Here is a 22,346-nt window from a genome sequence, read left to right as displayed (position 1 = left end):
CCTCCAGCCGCGCCCTCAGCTTGGTTCCCTGAGGGCACTCAGGACAGGGACAGTGACAGAGGCTCTCTCCTCCTGCCGGGTGCAGATAATTCTTTGCTTCGCATTAGGGTGGCAGCATTGGCCGCGCTATGGGGACTGGCGGCGGCCAGGAGCTGTGCATCCCATGGGAGCCGAGCTATACGGGCTGGGCAAGCGGGGGACTGCTCGGGGGCAGCTTGGGGACCCCTGAAATCAGAGCTACTCCCGGACAGCTCTGGGATAGCTGATGGCCTGAAGTGGCCCCAGGCAGCTCACACGGATTCAGCTGGTATTCACTGGGCTGAACCTGAGCGTGGTGCTTGCCAAGGTGGGGATGCATGTGAGCAGCCAGCCCTGTTGTCACCGCTGTCCCCTCCTGCTTTCAGTGGTTTGGAAAAGGGAGAGAGGGAGTTTGGCAACTGAAAGTTCCTGCTGGAGTGTGGGGCAATGATGGTGATGAAAGGATCCTCAAGCAGAGAACACTTGAGTGAGACCAAAAGACAGCAGTCATCCACCTGTGCTGTGTCCCCACAACCCCTCCTGGGCTTCCCCAGGCATGGAGAGAGAATGGGAATGCTGGGCAGAAGAAGAGTTGTGAAATGGAGAAGATTCAGTGGTGTGTTTATTCACATTGGAGGCTTTAAAATGGGGTGCAAATGTTGGTAAAGATGAGAGAGGATTATTTATCTTGGAAGATTTCACCCATCCCAACTTCTACCACAGCCCCTCTCATAGCAAATGTTTTCAGGAAGGCACCCCTCAGGTTAGGGGATTTCTGGATTTTGGTTATCTAAAAGTTTAACAGCTTTTTGAGAGATTGACAACACATCCAAACTCTTCCAGTCTTGCTCCACCAGAGCTCTTGGGATTCTAGAGTGGCATTGAACTACTCTGCCAGAGCCACACTCCGCCACATCTGAAAGTTTCATTTTAATTTGCACACCCTGGAGCGGCACCATGCTATGAGCAGTGTTTCACTGGTGGGAAATATCACTTGAAGATTTTCATCATCACCTTAAAATGTACTTTTTAAAAAAAGGTACAGTTTATGGAGTAGCTGACAATTTTTTGGGGACTGCAGACTCACAGAAGCCTTGGGATGTGAGAGCCTTCATACAGTGCATGCAGGGTGAAATCCACAGATCAGAACTTTCCATTATAATTGCACACAATTGTTTGGACAGATCACAGCATCCTTCATTTCTGTGGTAATTGCACTGGCCTTGAGTGCCATGTACTGACATCCCAGTATCTTCCTGGTACTCAGTAATGCTTCTGATCAATGCTGATGTGAATGAATTAAAGTTAATAATATTTCCTCCTATTAGGGCAACGGTTGCTGGGCTCTAATTCAATCCTGCCAGACTGGGCAGGTGCTTTCACTTTGGATGTGAAAAGAGACATGATTTAAGGCCCTGGTGAACAGGCTGAAATATTTTTTTCTTCTGGAAAGGAGGGAGAAGAGGGAGGTAGGGCTTGTATGCTGGAGAAATACTTTACAAAAGTATTACATTTAAAAACAGATAGGTTTTTAATGGCTGTTTTATCATGTTTGTTAACATATATGGTAAAAAAGGGATTTTAAGATTAAAAGCTTTACTTGGCTTTGTGTTTCTGCACCAGAAGAAAGAAAAATGCTAATTTTAATTTATTTCTGTTATGTAATCCCTCATGTTAGGCTAGGTAGCTCTATAATGAAAAATATATCTGTATAGTCCATGAAGTCAGCATCAAAGTGCTTCAGAACTCCTGTATGTGTGTTTATACCACTCTAGAAGCCCGAGTTCACCGTTGTCTTGAACTTTGGCTTATTGCAAAGCAGATGCAAAATCTAATTTGTCTTTGCTCTAGATGGCTGAAGTTAAAGCAAAGGTAGCAGTGAAAATGACAGTATCAGACAGCTGGCTGTGGCTCCTGTTCCTTGCTGGTACTTTCCTTCTGCTTAGGTCCCCTTGCAAACTGACAAAAGATATATCCTTGCAAATCATTTTGTAGCCTGCACATGTGTTTAATTAGTCTCCAGCCCACATGAGGAACTGCAAGGAGAAAGATAATTATGCAGGCTTCATGCTGTTTTGAGCTCTTGTACTTTGCATTTTCTTTCCCAGCATTCAATTAAAAGTTAAGCACTTTTTGAGGCTATCCAAGTAGACAGCTATTGATTCTTCATTCTATAAAAAAAGCCCTTCTTATAGTTTGTCAATTTGTGAACTTGGTAGCTGAGAGAGAAACTGGGTAGCACCACACATCCTTGGGGAAACACCACAATGAATGCAAGGGGTGTGCTCACCCTTAAGGCCGAAATACCTGATAATTTAAAAGTGCTTTTTAGTTTAAAAGTTTTCAAATATTAAAAAAAGAATAATTTTAATTGCTCACTAAGAGGACATTCTGGGATGCCTGGAGTTTTGAAATGACCTGAGTTTTGTAAGAGGATCACTGTCTCTCCTTTGGCTGTGGACAACATGCATGTGCTCTGAGTGCCAGGGTTTATCACTGCCACAGGGGACAAGTAGATGTGGCAACACCTGAGAAGATGGGAAGGGAAGGAATTTTAAATGTTTGATTTTTCAGTATTAACAGGTTGCCTCAACAACACTTGGTCTATGGAAAATTTACTCTGCTTTGCCAGGAGGAAAAAGTTTTCATGGGGTCCTAATACAAAGACCATTGACACCCATAGGATCTTTTCCTTGATTTTAACAGAGCTGGAAACTTCCCTCTAAGAAAGGATCAGACAATGTACTGTTGACATGGTTGGAATATTAATTCCCTGTGCAGAAGTAGGGATCTTTATGTGGTAATGGCTAAGGAGTAAAGAGGATGGATCAGACAAAGATTATAAATAACCCCATTAAGGACTCTTATTATCCCTGATATAATTACAGAAAAGCAGGGAACTTTTATGGGCAAAGCTGGCAGTGCTCACACAGGCTTTCAGCATTGATAATGGCACGTGGCTTAATGGTGACCCAGTTGAATGGTCCCTTCTGTAAGGTTCAGATAGAGACCCCCTGTCCTACCAAACTTTCATACCTGATCCACTGCACTTTGCAGCAGAAGGGTATGAGTCTTAGAATTGAAACCAACTGAGCCTGCTCCAAGTTGTGCTTTGTCTTTGCTCCTGGACAGCTCCAAGGCACAGAAGTCTCCATAACAGCATCTCTGACCATAATAAAAAATGTATAAAGTGGTGACTATGGTCAGGGAAGCAGGGAGGCTGCTATGGAGACTGCTGTGCCTTCAGGAGGCTCCTCTCAGCCTCCTGTGTTGGGTATGAGCTGCTTATAACACCAGCATTTTAGAGCTACAATAGCTCACTCAGTCCTAATTAGCTGTGACCAGTGAAAGCATCAAGCTGACACAGTGCTGTGAGAGAAACATCACTGAGTCCATGCCTGGGAGGAAGGCACTGTCCAAATACTGTAGCTGGAGATGTGTCTCTCTTTAATTAGCAGATTTATGGTCTGGTGGGTGCATGATGGATTGAGACAGTATGGTTAACTGTGGTGAACAAAGATGCATCCTAACAACCAGTGCCTCTATAAAATTATATTGGCAATGAAATGCCATCGTGCTTAGTAACTCCATGGTGGACTAACACTGCAGAACTGAGATCTACATTTACATACATGTGCAAGAATAAGCACTCAGAAAAGTCCACCTATGAACCTGGAGCCACAGCTGGTCTCCAGCTCCCAGTGTCAGTGCACTCTGGATTTTCAGTGTGGCTTTTGATCTGTGTGTCTGGGTACAGTTATCAAACCCAGAAAAGGGGACCCATTTCATCAATGCTGAGAATCATTGCTACTTGTTAATATTAATTTACAGTAATGGGAATAATAATCAAAAGCTAATTAAGCATTGTGTTCTGTGTAATGATGGGACAGGCAAGGTGTTAAATGGTCACAAGATTTTCATATACAGACTGAACTCCTCAGTTGGGCTTACTGGGAACAGCTCCACTTGGCTGGAGGGCACTCACCTTCATCTCACAGGTGAACGAGAGTATGGGCAGGGATGCAGCTGGAGATGCCAGCAGATTTTGTCCAGTTCAGGTGCCAACCTGCTCTGAGCCCAATTTCCTTCAGGAAGTCTCATGGTGGATTCTGGAAATTGAAGCAAGTGAGATGTCAAGTCTGAAAATGTCCAGCTTAGAGTCAAACAAAAAACCAGTCCTCTGTTGTGCCTCTTGCCATAAAGGCAAAATCTATAGGTCTGTTCTGTCTCTGACTTAATTTTGTGTGTGAAGTTTAGGGGTTATTCCTGCATTCCTCCTGTGATTAAAATTGCTGTTCTTCAAGCATAGTTTGGGAGGAATCATAATATTTTTGAATTGGACTAGCTGATATAGTTAGGAAAAATGGACTGGTGTTTGCTCTTCCACATATTCCTTTAGATACTGGGATTTGGGCTGGATGTCACAATTACGCAGATCTCACCAGCCATTCTCGGCATGAAAATACAGGCTGGGGGAATGGGTTATGTTTTAACACTTTCATCAGAGTTGCTATTTAGCACAAATTATCCCATGTAATCTAATTACCAAAATTTCTGCTGCTATGTTTGCACAAAGTAAGGTAATCCATGAGGTAGTATACAGATGAAGAAATAGGTTCTCTGCACCATCTTATTGGTTTTACAATTGAGATTTGTGCACCAATGAAGAGAAAACAGACTTAGCCATGGATTTACAAAGTATGGCAATTATAATTTAAAAAAAGGAAGGCTCAAGGAAACATTGCTGATGCAACTTTACCTCCTTTAGCCCTAGATTTGCTGGGCAGTATCTTAGTGTAGCTATTGCTATTTTTATATGCTTTGTGGAAACCCGTGTTCCCTGAAGCTAGTGAGTAGAAAATAACAAGTAGCTTCCAAAAGGCAGATCATTTTACGTGAGATGATGAGAGCCTGTGAATGATGAACTTTATGGGTTCAGATTATTAAATTCAGTCCAGCTCCATTTTCAGTTGATAGGAAAGCCTCACATGATTTGACTGAGGGTTGGGCCAACAGATTGCTGTTTGCCTTTAGCAGTAAGTAAAATCATGGGGGGGGATGTCTGCGTGTCCACACACTGATTTTTAAATTGCTCCTTCTGTAGGCAACATGTCTCGCCAGGTTCAGTGGGTGCTTGTTAGAGACAGAGCCTGGGGTTGGGAAAATGGACCATGAAGGTGATTATTTCTTTCTGAATTATTCATTGGAGAATCTTCTGCTTGTAAATGAGATAAATGTATCTGACACATGACCTGACAACATGCCTGTCTGACTAATTGCTGGCTTACTGTGAAATCACCCGGCATGGGCTAAGGAGGGTGAAGACTTGGCAAGATGCTTTGCCTTGCCAGCTGAAGTGCAAAAGAAAGGCTGTCCAGGCTCAGAAGTGCTCCAGCTGATGGCCCACCAAGGGTTTGACATTGTGTGAAGTCTCCCAGGACAGCTGAAGACACATAGGTACTTTGCATTGTGCCATACAGGCATGCTCCCTCCTGGACAGGAGAGTGGGAGAAGGAATTGGGGTCTGGACACATAGGTACTCCTTCAAAAATTCTGGCTCACTCAGAACCCCAGCTTCATGTGTAAAGATGCTTTTGTCCACAAGGTTGTCTTGGTTTTTTGTTACTGGGATTTTTTTCTTGTTGCTGTTTGTTTTGGTTTTTTTTTTTTTCAAGCAACAGATCTTGCCTTCTGCAAGGGTGGGAATTGCAACTGTAGCCGCTTGTCATATGTTCAGACATAACTGATTTGTAGTCCCTAGCTTGTAAAGGTTTAATGTTGGCTGTGCTTTAAAAAAACTTGGTGAAAGATGTGAAGTGAAAATTGCACATCTCTGATGGAAATGTCAAAAGGAATATGGATGGGTTACTCCACATACTTTGCTTTTCTTTGCCGGCTTTGTTTAGATTTCTCACTGCCAAAAGAATGGAGTATAAGGAAGCACACTTTGATGTGGGGTTTGAATTGGGGAAGGGCAACACCTAGAGAACCACACCTTACCCAGCTGGCATTGAACAGAACCATTTCTAGAGTCATCAACCCTACAAAGCCCAGCAAGGTGAGCTGAGGTTGTTGTGTGAAGCAAAAGATGGCCATGCTGGTCTGTCAAGATACTCACATTATGTCCCAGTAAAGTTTGAATATGTGTTCAGAAGTTTAAAGGTGAATTTATGTGAGCAAATTCTGAATTTTCTCCTCTGAACTCAGCTGTATATTTTGAAGGGTCAGAAACACGTTTACAGGGAGGTGTTTGTTTTAAAGTGGAGTTAATTTAAACAGATAATTTTTGTATTCCTTAAATAGCTATATCACCTTCCATCTTCATATCCAACTTCCAGTGGAGTAAGCTGCTGTTAAAAGTAAAGCTATATTTCTCTCTGTGCCTGGCCAGTGGAGAGGAACCAGCAGCCATCAGACTGCCTTGTAAATGACTGTTTTGGACAGCTCACAGCCTCGGGAGGGGAGGATGGGAATCAACACAGAGCAAGGAGATGCTTTCTCTGGTCAAAGCAGCACTGGAAGGAGCTTATTTGAAAGGACATTCTGCTTGGGGGCTGGGATCCAGGAGGTGGACTGGACATCACTGGGGGCCCAGATGCAGCAAGTCTCTCTTGGACACAGGCACTGCAACTGCCATTTCCAGAAACGGGACAAGTTGGCAGAGCCAATTTTAAGGATTTGGGGTCAGTGAAAGCCTCTTGGGTTCAGGTTCCTGTGTCCCTATAGGGCCTCTTTAGATTTTCACTTTATGTTAAATATTTGGCTCTAAGTTACTGGGAACATATCTGAAGTATAATTATGAGAAGAATTTATATTTAGGTAAGCTTCCAGTGTGTGAGCTAGTCCATTTCAAACCCCTTTGGGCATCTTCAAATGCAATATAGGGTGCCCAAGATTTAGGTCCAGTTTGAGAAGCTGAATTACCAACATTTGCTCACTCTGTTCTATACAAAAATGAGCAAATGGCTTGACAGCAGAAGTTATGGCTGTGCTATAAGTAGTATGAAAGTAAAAGGAAAGAACTTAAACATAGCATTTCCAGGTTTCAATTTTGTGGCACTTCAATATTTAAACAAAATATTAAAAGCCCCACAAAGCAATGCTTTGACATTTAGGTACAGGGTGCCAATATTGTACTACTATTTTCAACAGAGGCATGTGAAAATGAAAGCCGTTAAATGCTTCATTCACATCAGAAATGACAATCAGTATTGGACACAGAAGAGTTTTGGTTTTTCTAAAAAAACTTTTCAAAATGGTGCATTTTTATAGAATTGTTGCCCAGAGTTCTATGTTTCTGTTCATACTAACAAAGCAAAGGGATGAACATAAAGCCAGTGCAGTCCTCATTTTGTGTTAATCTAGAGAAACCAGTATGCACTGCCACCCTCAGCTCAGCTAAGACAGATTAGAGGTGGACATTTTGAAATTATTTATATTTTCATATTCTGTATGTGAAAAAAATGACACTGCAAAAAACCCAAAGGAAATGCTTGAGGAACTTAAAATTCCATGCTTGGTCTCCATCAAGGCAACAAGCTTTAAGCAGGTTAGGAAATGCTTGGCTGAAAGCTCTGCTAGCAAATGTTGCTTTTGGCTACAAATCCCCTGCTACTCTTTGCCCATTTTGCATCAAATTCTGTGACCTCTTGGACCATTTTTTGGGTATAATTTCCTAGGTTTTTTTAGAACAAGAATAAACCATTTATTCTAGGTCTATATCTGAAAACACAGGTTGACGAAATAGTAGAGGATGATGAAAGTTGCTAAAAACAGAAATGTAAATGGTTGGTCAGAATAGGGAAAGCTAGAGCAAAAAAAAAGGTAGGAGTGAGCCCAAGCAAGGAAAGCATCAAAGAGCAGGCAAGTGTTTTTGGGGCAACAAGAAGGAAGAAAGTTAAGGAGACTGCACTATCTTAATAAAGATAAAAGACGGGATTGGGTGAAGGGAGAAACTGTTGTTGAAGCACCCAATAATTTTGAATAATTTATGGTTTTGGTAGATGTATTCCTTTACGTAAATTTTTAAATCTGATTTTGACAGAGAAAACTTTGTCATGTCTGGTTTTAATGCGAGCATGTACATACATGACCTCCAAAAACCAAAAAAACCCCAAACCAAAACAGCAGGAAACCACCTAAAATGATTTAGGCATGAGACTTGAGGCTTCCAATGGGAAGATGCATCACCTGGGTAACAAGCAGTGAAGCCCCTGGAAGCATGGTAAAATAAGAAAAAGGAACAGATTCTGCAAGCTTTTGTGTTGCTTGTCCTTTAGCTCATGTTTTCTGCTGTGGTGGTGCCTCAATTCTTGCCTCTCTTGCTAAGAACAGACTAGGAAAAAATACAGCACTTTGTTTTTCTGGTCTTTTGTGCCAAGGCTGGTGGTTTTCCTTTTTACTACAGCCACATGTTGTTATTTTTTTTTTAAGCTTTTAGTAGGAGTGTATTAGCTGCTTTGTGGTCACAGCTGCCTTGAAAAGCATATCAACTAAACCTTATTTCAAAGGGGAGAAGAACATATGAAGTGGAAAGCCTCTAATTATCAGGAACCAATGATCATTAGTCCCTATAAGCTGCATAAATACTCGAGTTCACGAAACTGGAATTTACAGAGAACACGGTTCACTCCACCCACTTGTAAAATAAAAAGTTACTATGTAGCACCTCTGTTATCTTTTAGCACTATTTATTCTCTCTGTGATGCAGAAATGCTCCCAAATTTAGAACAGGCAGAGCCAACCTAATGCTCCTGCTGAACTTCAAGGTAGGACCAGCCAGAGGTGTGGAGGCTGCAGTTCTTGGCAAGAGCAGCACCAGTGTGGATGGAATGACTCTTCTATTCTACATTGCAGTGTACAGACTGGACTGAAATTTCAGGCCTGCATACATTACCATTCCAGGTCTGCAGTGGGACACCTGCACTCCACAGAGCCATGCCCTGGGTTCATGCTGTGCTGAGGTCTTTGCTGTATTATTGACAAAATGCTTGGCTGTTGACTCCCAATTTTTTTTTTTCTAGGTGCAGTCAAAACTCTTCATACTTCTGTTTTCACTTATATTGTTGGGTTTGGAGCAGATTATTGTATCTTTCTTTCCTGTGAAAGAGCTCTGCAACACCAAAGGCAGAAATCAGATTGAATTTTAGGAATTTACTAAAGAAAGCAATGTTTTGTATTTGGTGATTAAGTAGTGTAACTAGTATTTCACCTAATTCTCATTGTGCTTCAATGAAGTGTTTTGGAGAATGACCATCAGCAGAACTGCTAATGTGTTGGAAAACAGACATTTTTGTTTTCATATGATCTTCACTCAAACCCTTTTTTAAGAGATTTAGTGTATCCTACATCTAATTTATAGAAATACCTGGAAATGAAGCAGAGCCTTATTTAATGTTCTTCTTACAGAGTAGAGATAAAATATATTGAGTAATTTCAACATAACTCTGAATGCCAAACCTCTAGCATTTAAGTGTTACTTTTCCTCATTAAAAAAAAAGTAACCAAACAGAAAAAAAAAAGAAGAAAACTAACACCCCCACCCTCACCTCCTTTCACAAAAGAAATCATCTGGATTAGGTTTTTTAGGTTTAAATTATTTGTGAATCATATGAGCACCAACACAGGAGCAAGGAAAAAAGCAGGAGTGCCCAGCAGGAGGTAGAGTACAAAGTTGATTGATTCAAGCTGTCATGGGCTCATATTTATTAGAAATCCTACTCTGTTTTTGGAAGCACCCTATTCTGTTACATTTAAAGCTCGGCAAGGTTTACTATGGCTTTGCAAATGTGACCTTTATAGAAATGACCTGGCATTACAGGGATTATTACACTGTAGTTACACTGCTTTTGGCAATCCTGATATTTTTAGATGAAATTTCTGTTAAAGCAGCAGTTTCTCTCTTTTTGAGACTGTGTTTGTACTAATCAATTCCTTCAATCTCCTTCCTTTATCGGAAGTACCTTTGGCATTCAACATTACAGTAGGAAAAGAAAGCCCTGCTTTTCTAAAGTTGGCAAAGTGATCGTGCTTCCACAGCACTGCCGACGTGCTGATGCTTCTTAAGAACAGACATTTCACTGGATACAGTATTTGTGTCCTTTGGAAACCTGCGTGTCTCTTCCTTCCGTGTAGAAACTTTTATGGGAACTCTGTAAAATAAACACGAAACATAGGGATATATAATTTCCCACTGCCTCTTACCTACCTGCAATACTCTGTGCCTGTAATGCCTGCAGCTGACAAAACTCTCCTTGTAAGCTTTTTTTCCATTTCAGAGTCTGTGTTACAAGTATCCTTGATGTGATTCTTGGGATAAGCCTTAGCCAAATTCTGCATGTTACTCTGTTGTTGTACAAGCAGCTGCCAGATGGCAATACAGAGAAAATACATTTAACGTCAGTCACCTCTCTGGAAGCCAGATGGCACAGCAGAAGTTGGAACAAGATGTTTGCCAACTCATTCTGGCTCCCAGCTGTGGTCCCGTGCTCCACCATGACCGTGTGGACAATGGCCCCTTGACTGTCATCGTGATGGTGCTGTTAGAGCCACGCTTTGTGCTCGTTCAGAAAGCCGAATTGCTGACATTGCCTCATCCTTTCTCCCCGAAAGCTGCGCTGAAGAACAATTAGAAATGGGTGTGTGAAAGTCAGTGGGGCAGATAATTCTTTGTTGGCTGCTTGTCTGCTGTGATGAAGTGCATATACCGAAACTTTTGGATGTGTTCCTGCAGGGGAGGGAAAGTCACTGAAAGTAGCTCACGTGGTTGTTCTGGTTTTTAAACAGAATTTGTCAAAATTGTAGCCAGTTTGATTGTTGAATTCAGCAGGAGGGGATATTTTGCTCTGAATGCAAGGAGAGTCTCTCAGTCTTTCAGGTGTGCTATAAAGCTAAGAGTACCTGGCCCTTAGGGATTGGGAGCACAGGCAATGCTTCTGGAGCATTCCAGTTTGTCCAGTTCTCATAAATGATCTCTTTTAAATCCTCTATCTTGTCTGGCTGATCTATCAGGCAGATCTGGTGGAGATACACGCCTCACTCTGTGAGAAAAGCAAACAGCCTGCCTAATGAAATGCTCAGATGCTGCTTCCATGTCTTTCTCACGAGAAGTTATGGGATACAGTAACAGCACTGGTTGCTGCCATTTGGGAGATGATAATCATTTATAACCCAGACTGTTATGAGGCTATAAACTGGGGTGAATTGGGTGCTTGGAATTCAGCTTAGCAATAATCAAATACAAAGTATTTATGGCAGGTGGCTCTGAACGAGGTAGAGAGAAACTAGTTGGCTTGTTATGCCTTTTGAAGGAAAATGTCAGTACGATGAGGCCATTTATACAGTCACAGTGGGGTGACATAAAGAGTTTGGGAGTTGCCAAACAAAAACTGTTTCCAAACAAAGCTTTAAATCTTTGGAAAATAACAATCTTTGACCAACTGACTTTTATTTAAAAGTAATCAAATAAACTCTATGGGTCCCTCACAGTACTGGCAAACGTCCATGTATGATGGAATTGGTTATTTTTTCGCTTCAAGTTTTTTTCATAGCAAGCACTCTGACTATAGATCTGACTTCTGAAAATGGGAGCCATAGGATGTCCTGAATTAGCTGGTGTCTGAATGGAGACTATAACTTTTAAAAAAGAACGCTGTAGTTCTTAAAATCCTTCTGGATACTTGAAAATCAGTTGGATTTGCTAAAAAATTTACTCTTTGCTTTTAGTTATGACTTATTTTTAGCAAATTCTCTGTATTAATGGGTATTATAGAATCCCAAAATGGTTTAGGTTGGAAGAGACCTTAAAGCTCATCCAATCCCACCCCTTCCCAGGGCAGGGATGCCTTTCACTATCCCATGTTGGTCCAAGCCCTGTCCAGCCTGGCCTTGGACACTTTCAGGGATGGGGCAGCCACAGCTTCTCTGGGCTCCCTGTGCCAGGGCCTCACCCCCTCACAGGGAACAATTTATTCCTAATATCTAACCTAGATCTACCATCTTGATATGGTTCTATCTTTGCATAGCCTTTCTTAGCAAATCCATTACCCATTGACACTGATCTTTAATGATTCCTTAAATAAACCAAGAAGACTGAGATCCCTTTGTCAGCCACTATTAATTGTTTTCTAATCATAATCTTCCCTGAAGCACCTTTCTGAGCCCTTTTTAAACTTTCATCACTCTTCAGTTGTGGATACCACACATTTCCATGTTTTAGTGAGACAGAGATGTCCCATGAATAATTTGTAGGGAGAAGTTAGACCTGCAGAGAGAGAGAACTCAGAGAAGGGTATTGCTTGGCATTCTGTTTGTTCAACTCTTTGTGTGAAGGCTAACAGCGAACCTTGATGAGAGAATTGAGTGGCATTAACTTAAACAGCTGTGCTAGCCTGTATGACATAAAATTACACTTTGTGATTTGTGGTGGAATGGGAAACATCCCTAAGAGAATGATGCCTTCAGTTGTAGCCTATTCAACTTTTGTTAAAAAGCGTTATCACCTTTTTAATCTGCAGTTTAGGAGTACTGACTGATGAATGTTGTGCTTTGTGATGCCACTTCTGCTTATTCTTTTTTTGAGATGCTCTGCTGGAGTTCAGGATGCCTCTGGTGGGTTGGATATGATGAAAGAACATTGTTCTGGTCACATCAGTTTAATCTGAAGGGGTGGAAAATCCCAACCATCAAAGATCAAGAAAGGTATATCAGCATTTGCCCTCTACCTCTTGAAACCAGCTGAGTTCAAGCTCTGACATGTATCAAACTCAACAACTGTGTTTGAGAGAATTTGAGGGAATACAACAGTTCTTGTCATCTTTGCAGTGTTGTGACAATCTTGTGCCAAAACACTGTTCTTTTATTAAAATTTGGAGACTTTGACAGTGCCAAAGTACTTGTCATTTCTCAAGAATGTGTCTGCCATGGGAGAGGAATGGCAATCCTGTGTGACAATCTCTGCATAGTGCCAAAACAATAGTTTCACAGGCAGCAGGTCCTCTTGCAGGATTGTATCTCTTCAGGATAAAATTTGAGCTGAATTATATAATTCGGTTTCCTCCACTTACATCTGCTCTGATCTTCAGGCTGTATGTCAGTGTGTCAATGCTTACCTTTTTTTGTTTGTTTATATTTTGGTTGGGGGATTTTTGTGGGTTTTTTGTTTGTTTGGTTGGTTTTTTTAACCCTGCAAGGAAAACTGGTGCCTCTCCTTTCAACCCAACAACTAGCAATTTTTTGCAATTACTCTTTTCTCCCCAGACACTTTGGGCACTTATTTCCATTACTTTACATTAATTCAAGCACTGATTCTGAGTTCCTGTTGCATGTAAAGCCCCTTAACTCAATGGAAACTTAGGACTGGTACCTCTAAGCTTACATTAAAAAAAGAAAAAGCAACAGAAATTTTTCTGTTGAATCCTGCAACTTTATTTCAAACTCCTAGGAGCCGTGACATGTGTTCTCCACAAATATATGCTGCTATCCCAAACTTTTTCCTGGGAAAACACCTGCTTTTAATCGTGAATCTAGAATCACAGGAGAGTTTGGGTTCTGAAGGGACTTAAGCAATCGGTCCCACAGGACTTAGCTCAGCCTCCAGCTATAAAAATGTTCCATCTGCAGAAGAAATTAGTCCTCATTTAGGAGTTTGAAGCGGTTTCCCTCGTCACTTTCTGCTGTTTTTTTCCTTCCACGTGAGGAAGGACGGTGTGTGTTTGCCGGAGGGGCCGCCCTGAGGGGACGCCCTGATTGGGTCCTGAAGGGACTTAAGCAGTCGGTCCCACAGGACTTAGCTGAGCTTCCAGCTATAAAAATGTTCCATCTGCAGAAGAAAATAGTCCTCTCTTAGGAGTTTGAAGCGGTTTCCCCCCGTCATTTTCTGTCGTTTTTCCTTCTACTTGAGCAAAGTCGGTGCCTGTCTGCTGTAGGGGCCGCCCTGAGGGGAAGCCTCGGGAGACTCGTCTCCCTCACACCCCGCTCCTCTCAGCGCCGCTCCCACACGGGCGAGGAGCTTCGCCTGGAGTTACAAGCGCTGAATTACATTAAAGTGAATTAAATTAAACGAAATTCATTTAAATTCAATTAAACCCGGGTCTCTTCCCGCCGCGGCGCGGGCGCCTCTCCTCGCGAGAGGTCGCTCCCGGCAACGCCGCAGCCATGGCGGAGGAGGCGAAGGTCTCCGAGGCGGCCTACAGCCTGCAGAGTATCCTTCTTCCTCCCCAGCCTTGGCCCCTCCATCCTCATCCTCCTGCTCCGCTGCGGGTGCCGGTTCCCCGCCTCAGGGCTCCGTCTCCTTAGCGCTCCTCCCGCCTCAGCCGGGCCGGCCCCGCACCTGCTGGGGAGGGGGGGATTGGGTGGGGCGAGGGCAGCGTTTGAGAGTATGGGGGAAAAGTTAAAAATTTCCCCGGATTGTTGGTTATTTTTGTGGGTTGTTGTTCCTGCAGGCTGAAAAGCGGCTGAAGCCTGTCCAGAGAAGGGCGTTGGAGCTGGGGAAGGGGCTGGAGCACCGGGAGCGGCTGAGGGAGCTGGGAAAGGAGCCATGGGGGCCCTTGTGGCTCTGCACAGTTCCCTGACAGGAGGGGACAGCCGGGGGTCCGGCTGTGCTCCCGGGAACAGGGATGGGACAAGGGGAGAAGCGGCCTCAGTCCATGCCAGAGAGTGTTTAGGTACCAGGAAAAAATTTCTTCTTTCACGGATGGCCGGGGAAGCGGTGGCCACAGCATCCCTGGAAGGGTTAAACAGCCGTGTGTGGATATAGCACTTGGGGACGTGGTTTAGCGGTGAGCGTGGTGCTGTGTTAACAGTTTGGTCTCAGAGGTCTTTTTCAACCTAAGCAATTCTATGAATACGTGGGGTTTTGGCCCTGCAGAGGCAGTGGGGGCTTGCTCTCACTGTAAGGTGGTGTTTGCTTTCCTGGCTGAAGGTTGGGGTTCCTGAATGCCCCTTGGAAAAGTGGGGGAATTGAATCCTCCAGTGCTGGTGGGGCAGCCTGAGCAGGAGTTACAATCTTGGTGTTAGGAAAATTAATCTACAAACACCAGAGGTTTATGTCTTAAAAAGGAGACAGAGGAGTCCTTTCTGGCTTTATTCGAATAAAGGGAGAGGCCATGGGGCATTCCCCTGGGATGTCTCCAATTTTTGGAGGATGCAGCCTCAGTTTTATCTTAATTTCTCAGCTGTGTTTCCCTTCTCTCTTTCTCCATTGGCTGAGGTACTTGAGAGGTACAGACTCCCTGATACTCCTGATACTGAAGATTTCTCAAAGATTTCTCTCTAATGTATAACCCTCTCTTTTAATTTTTAATTCTTACAGAATTTAGGGGTTTTTCTTCCCCATAGTTTCTTTCATCTTTCAATGTCTAATTGCATTTATCAGCAAACCTAAAGTTTATTTGCAAAAGCAGATATCTTTTTCCATTCATCAATCAGTGGAATCCTTCCCATTGTTTCTTTTATCTCCCAGTGCTATTTTTATCTACCAGCAGACCCACGGCTTGTTTGTAAAGACAAATCTGCTACTCCTCTCACCAGCATGAAAAGCTCTTGTCACCTCTCCCGTGTTACCTATTGAGCACTAAATGCAAAATACTTATGGAGGGAGGGCAAGGTTTGTTACTAAGACTCCCAGTCCCAATGTGCTGCTGGAAAAGGTGCTCCTTTAATTTCCTACTGCGGAATAACTGCTGGGATATTCATGATTCGTGGTTTGTACTGAGTATGAGGATTGTCATACATAACCTAGACATAACTTGGCTGTGGCTTTTAGAGCAAAAAACCCCACCCAATTCTTTCCAAATTTTAGGAAGTTATTTTGGAAGCTTATGGCTTTTAAATGTATAATTTTCTGATCACATGACCCAAATTCTGCTTTTGTCACTAGGCCAGATGTGCTGCACCTGTTCTCTTTTCTAGCTGTGTGTGAGCTGGAATCAAGAAGCTCTAATGCTTTTAGAGGCTAAACAATCATACCTTAGACCCTACCATACCTTAGTTTTTCCTTGCTAGAATTAAGTTGTAAGCCAATATAAAGCCAATTCTAAAAAGTGGAAGAGTGTCCTTTTGCAGCTCGTGCCTCAATTTCTACCTTACTGAATCTGCACAGCTGTTTTCAGTGTGGTGTGCTTAAAAAAGCACTGCCTCAGCAGATTTAACACTGTGGAGAAATACAGTCATTTTTAAAATTAATTTCTCTGTTTGATAGTGCACCTAGCTCTGATTTTTTGTAAGGAAAAAAAAAAAAGGAGGAAAACACCAGGATTTTCAAGTAATATTTTAGTCTGGGCAAATTGTTTGCAATGACACATTACTTTAGATCACAGTGGATCACAAGGACAGTCAGGTCAATAGAAAATTGAAGAAAAAAATCCCCAGTTTTTGAAAGTTTATTACTTATCAGGGGGTTATGGTGTTCAGCTGTTAGCCTTCCATATGGATACAATTTATCTGAGTTTTCCTGGTGCTGTGATGCTATTCTTGAATGCAGATGATACTTTTACCTTTGTCTTGTGCTTTTACATATACTGTGAAAATTGGCAAAAGGCCTGTTTTAAGGAGAATAAATCAGATTTGAGCAACACAGTGCAAAGCTGGAAAATCATGGGGTTTTTTTCCTTGTTTTCTGTGTTTGAAGTACTGAATTGCCAGCTTTTCTTTTCTTTGGAAGTTAATTCCTGGTTTATTTACATGGGTCACTTGTAGGCTAACTGATTTCCTAGGGAAGCTCTCAGCAGCATCTGCTAAAAACATTTCATTATTCTTTCATGGGCTGTGAGGCTAGTGGATGAAAAGATGTTTATTTGGCTTTTATTTTAGACTATTTGTAGTTATGTTTAATCAAAAGTTTGATTCTAAAGCCTTTCAAGGACCTGTAGATAATTTCCAAATGAATTTTTGAGTTTTGGAAGTTCCTCATCTTTTTATTGTAACAGTCTTGTAATTATTAAGGCATTTGCATCAGCTCTTTTAAGTGGCCCTGTGGTGTTCAGGGTTTGACCTCAGGTGTTGCTGTTTGAACTCACACATCTGAATTTGCTAAAAAATGGTATTTTCTGAGAGCATGAAGCTATTTCTGCTTAGAAGGCTGTGGAAATTCCTGTGCAAAAAGTCCCCTCTCCAAACTGATGTTTGGCTGAGAGCACAATTGAGTTGCTGTTTTATATTGGAATAGTGCTTGGCTTCTGAGACCTGATGAGTCAATGTTTAATGGTGTTCAAACCTGCTGTAAAAACTTAAATCTAAATTCTCTCTCTGTGCCCAGAACTGGGCTTGCTCACCTTGGGGCTGAGGGAAACCTTGGAAGTGGGAAGTCTTGTGTTGAGAAGAAAAGGAAGGGGATGGTGATAGCAGATTTATAGATGGTTATTTTATGATTTTTTTTTTAATTTAAGTTGGAACTCCTCACATGCACCAGCTGTTCTAGACTTAACTATACCTGCAGAGATTACCATAACAGATGACTCCAAAGATGATTATCAGTATGAAGAGGTAACTTACTAAATTGATAATCTTCTGATATATTCTGGTAGAGTGTTCATATTTTGTTCTTTTTATTTCATCAGTCATATAGACATCCTGGGAGAAATTACACAAATCTCCTTTTATAAAGTGATGAAAGAAAGCATATCTATTTTTCAAGAGAAGATTCAGTGTTAGTTCTATTGTTGTGTATTACCTTTATTTGAACAATAAATTCTTTTTTAAAGGTGTAAGAATTTCTATTTAGATAAAACATCTCTTTAGATATTTCTGTTTATTTATAAAAAATATTTCAGTAATAGGATTTCTGTTTCCATATGGCAGAATGGTATTTTAACAAGGAGGGGATTATTTTCAGCAGTTGTAATGGGAGTGGGAACAGTTTTATTGTGAAAGAAAGGTGTATAAAATGTGTTGATACCAAACTCTACCTAATTTCATTTAGGTTTCAGCAGATGATGACTTCAGTCTTCCTGAAGATGATGAGGATCTGTCCAAAGCTTTGCAGACTATTGAAGAGCAGGCTGAAGATGCCAAACTTATGGTAAGAGCTTCCTAAACAATCTAAGAGTCTCTAATTCAGTTAACATTAGTGGCTTGAAATTTATACACAGATAGTTTATAGTAATCATGAAATTTGCACACAGCTAGTTTCTACTAATCATGAAATATTTGTGTGGGAAAGATTGTCTCTTATTTTCTTACAGGTTTACAGGAGTAAACATATGCTATGGTGGAAAAGACAATTTATATTTCCTGGGTTTCATCTTTAATTTGTGTTCATTTTGTGTTCTGTAAACAACCTGACATTTCAAGTACGTGTAGCCAAATCTTTAGCTATTTAAAATGTATTAATATTATTGTAATGCATCAGTATTTTAAAGTTTGTTGTTTATCTGCGCAGATTAAATGAGAGTGTGATCCCTGGCAGAGGGAAGAAACAAAAGGTTATACTTTAATACTTGCTAAAAGAGATTGTTCATATGTTAAAAATAAAGAATGGGCTGTTACATTATGTTGAATCAAAATATTAATGAAATTATCCATTATTCCACACCATTAGTTTTGACATTCCTTACATTTATAGTTTGATTTCAAAGCAGTTGTGTAATAGTTCAGAGTTACACAATAGGATTGTTGTATTGTATTTTTCCAAACAAGATCTACCTGAATTTACTTGTTTTTAACAATCTAATGGAAAAGTGGTTTTCCCTGCTGTGTTTCCAACATCACCACTATCTTGTAGCCTCATCAGAAGGGTACAGTCAGAGTCTTTGTTTTGCAAAAGTAAATGATTAATAGTGAGAAGATGAAATTAAGTGAATGATACCTAAACTCAGAATGGAGGGAAAATGTGTGTTTTCTTTAGCACTTGTGCTTATCAACAGATCAGTTTTGTACTTTAGATAAAACTCTGAGTGCAACCTGACAATAACAGTTTCATGTGTATTAAAACTGAATTTGCCTGAAAATGAAGGCAAGGATTGAAGAAGTGTTTGCAATGGCAAATGCTTAATGCTAAGGAAGTATTGGAAATTCTTCATGTTCCTTAGGAATAGCTGAGGTTATGATTGTTTTACTGTGTGAGTTATGTTAACATAGGAAGTGAAAAAAGAGAGAACATTTTTAACCTCTTGATCTTTTGACAGTGCTGTATTTAAATAATCTTTTACCTCTTCATTGATTTGTTGAACTTGAAGTAGTAGGAACAGTATGCTAATGTCTATCCCTGTTAATCAAACTGAAGAAACTCTTACTTTTCCTTAAAACCAGCAGATAATTTGTGCTGAAACTTAAATTCTCTTTGATTTTAAGCTTATGCTAAGAGCTGTCTGCCTTCTTCCTGCTTGTTTTTTTATTTGGAGGCTTCATTTTTTCTATCATTTTGAAACTGAAGTAATGTTTTCAGCCTTTGGACAGAAAGACATGAGTAGAGAAATGTTCTAATACACTTGCTAGTTCCCTGACAGCTTTCATAATGATTTACTGTACATTTTGTGAGGCTCACTGACTCGATGGTTTGATATTAATTCCCTGGAAAAGCCAAGTGCTTCTGGTGACCTAAGTTAGAAGCACTGTTTCCTGTGAATTAATATTGATTCAACATCCAAACTCTGAGCTAGGAAGCAAAGTAGAAGGCTGTTTTCTTCACATGATAAGCAATTGGCCTATTTTTTTTAATAACTTGTAATCTTGGCTAAAATAAATTGTGTAATAACCATAACCTGGATGATAGGTCTAAGTGATTGTGTGTATTTACTGCTTAACTTGCTTTTTAGTTGTATATGTAATTCTGTGTAGTGCTAGGTGCACAGATGAGTGATTATCCAAAAATATTAAAATTTTAATATTTTCCAATTGCAGCTACTAAAAGTATCCAGAGTTTCTGAGTTGAGTAACATTATTTGTCCTTAAGCACATCTCTGCTTCTTTTTTATTTTTCTTTTTTTTTTTTTGAGACATTTTAAAGTAATTTAAATTATTTTTCAACACAAGCAAAAAATATTCTGCATATAAAAGAAAATATCTAGCTGATAGGGACTGTTGGAAAAGGATGCCAAACTTCTGGAAAGCCACACAGAAATGAAAGCTGGCTGAAAAACTTGCTTCAGTAGTTACAGTTGTTGGACTTCCCTTCCAAGTTTTTTGTCCTAATACCTACAATGATAATGTGAAGTAACAGTGGCATTCATTAATGTCGCAATTTATGTATGCTTGATTTTCAGTTTGTTTGAACGTGCTAAAATCTTTGAATTCCCTTATCGTATTCTTCTTACATTCAGTAAGTTTTTGAGAACATCTTACCTTGTTTTCCAGAGAATTTATAAATTTATTTGGTGTTCATATTTCTTCAGTGGACAGAAATTCTTAGAAGTGCTGTGAAAGTTCCTAAAGTTAAGCTCTTAGAAATTATTTTGTTTTACTGGTCATATTTACAATCTTTACATTGTGCTCTCCTGCTGGTAGTCAGCCAACAGATTACCATGAAACTGAAGCAAGTGGTTGGCCTAATATCACTCCCAAAGTCTGGGAAGGAGCTGGGATTCAGTTCTTGTTTCCTGAGCTCCTGCTGTGATTCTGTGCCTGTTAGACTGAATTAATTTCTCCCTGTATTGTTCCCTGCTTGAGCTTTGCTTCCTGAAATGGTGGTCAGTGCTGGGATCTCACTAATAAACTCTCTTCTGCATGGATGAAATGAATTCCTATCAAATTTCCATTTATTAAGGGAATCAAGCTGTGTCACTTCTTCCAAAGCCTGGCTTTATAGATGTGTTTGGAAAGCTGCAAGCAACAATATTACACATTTGCTTCACTTGGAGTAAAGAAAGAAGCAAGCCAAGGGATGCAGCTGCATGTCTGCCCATGTACTCTTTGGTTCTTGTATTAGCACAATTAGAAAATAGACCTGCCTGATGTACTGGAGCTCTAGTAATGGAAATATGCTAAATATTACATTGCACTTGGCATATTGTACTAGTCACGAGGCAGTGTTACATGGCCTACATCAGACATGTACAATCTCTTCTGGTTATGTTAGGTAGGTTGGTTAGATTTAAGACAACATTTTCTGTGTTATACAAAATGGCCAAGAGATTTTCCCAGTGTTTTTATTTTATCAAGAGAAATGCCTTTATCTCCAGGTAATTTATGCACTCGTGGTGACAGGGCTGCCACTAAGGGCATGAATAAGCCATAAATGAATGGAGTTATCAGAAATCCCTGGCCTCACAGATTCTTTTATAAATGGTGGAGGAAATGATTTGCAGTCATGGCCTTTAGCATCTCTTGATAAATCTCTCAGTGGGTTTTTCTCAGTTTTGTGGTATTTTTTATAATCACTCACCAAGATGCATGTGCAGTGCACTAGCTTGTCATGCATTGTGGAGCAGCTCCATTTTGGCTCTGTGGAGTTCCCAAAAGCCAAGACCCTCATATTTAGGTATAAAGCCAAGACCCTCATATTTAGGTATGTTAAGTCACTGCAATCCATTTGATATCTGAGTGAAATAAGGCCATCTCTTTGGCTGCTGAGTTGTGGCAGTCTCTCTCCTCTCATTGTCTTTAAATGCTTTTTGTGGGGGAGTAGTCTCAAATGGGTCACATTTTCCTTTTTTTCCATACCTCCTTGCATGTTGAATTCTCCTAGGCTGTGTGCTGAGTGGGGCTGGCTGAAGGGAAGAGATTTGCATCACATCAGAAAGCTGTGAAAGGTGGTTTTTAAATTTTTCTCTGTAGCAGGACTGCTCTGCTCTGTGTTGGTTCTGCTTTTGGCAATGTGCTTGCCCCACGAGCTGACCCTGTCTGCAGAGCTGTCTGTCTGTCTGTCTGGCACTGGGGGAGCTGCACATGAAACCCTGGTGCACCTTCTGCTAACACTTGTAGCAGTGCTGTCTGGCAGCTGCCTGCAGTGCATGCTGAGAGGAAAATCCCCATATCTTTGTGGTTATTCCTAAGGGATCAGGGGATGGAAATGAAGTTCTGTCTGTCCCTCCATTGCATGCACCATTATAAAAAGCATACAAGCCATTCTGTGGCACCTTGGACAGCTACATTCTTCATTAGATAAGGACTGACTTTTATTCTGGTCAGTGACAAAAGATCATCCATCAGATTTAATACTTTAAAGGCTCTGCCAGATGATGTCAGGTTTGGAACACCTGCTTAAATAAGGGGGTTTGAGTTATTTCTTCATAACCTTTCCCAACCCTTGCCATTAGAAGGATCACTAATTACAGTTCTGATCTGTAAAGACAAGGAGAGCATTCAGTTGTACTCCAGTAAATCTGTGACTTTAGATGACTTCAGAAATAGAAAGTATGATCAGGACACTTCTCTTTTAAGTTTAACAGTTATCA

General features: G+C 40.9%; 1 protein-coding gene across 1 annotated transcript in view; it reads left to right on the top strand.

Annotated features, from left to right (window-relative positions):
* Nucleotides 1-14,154: 14,154 nt before the first annotated feature.
* Nucleotides 14,155-22,346, top strand: part of SPAG16 (sperm associated antigen 16) — a 384,053-nt gene continuing 375,861 nt past the window's right edge. The window contains exons 1-3 of the mRNA XM_066554035.1: nucleotides 14,155-14,218; nucleotides 17,453-17,499; nucleotides 17,936-18,034. Of these exons, the coding sequence (XP_066410132.1) occupies nucleotides 14,173-14,218; nucleotides 17,453-17,499; nucleotides 17,936-18,034 (192 nt within the window). The 5' untranslated portion in view covers nucleotides 14,155-14,172. The remainder of the gene's footprint in view (nucleotides 14,219-17,452; nucleotides 17,500-17,935; nucleotides 18,035-22,346) is intronic.

This window comes from Molothrus aeneus, chromosome 7, assembly GCF_037042795.1.
Source record: "Molothrus aeneus isolate 106 chromosome 7, BPBGC_Maene_1.0, whole genome shotgun sequence".
In the NCBI taxonomy this organism is placed as follows: Eukaryota; Metazoa; Chordata; class Aves; order Passeriformes; family Icteridae; genus Molothrus; species Molothrus aeneus.
The sequence above is the reverse complement of the archived record's forward strand: the minus strand, read 5'-3'. Positions and strand labels throughout refer to the sequence as shown.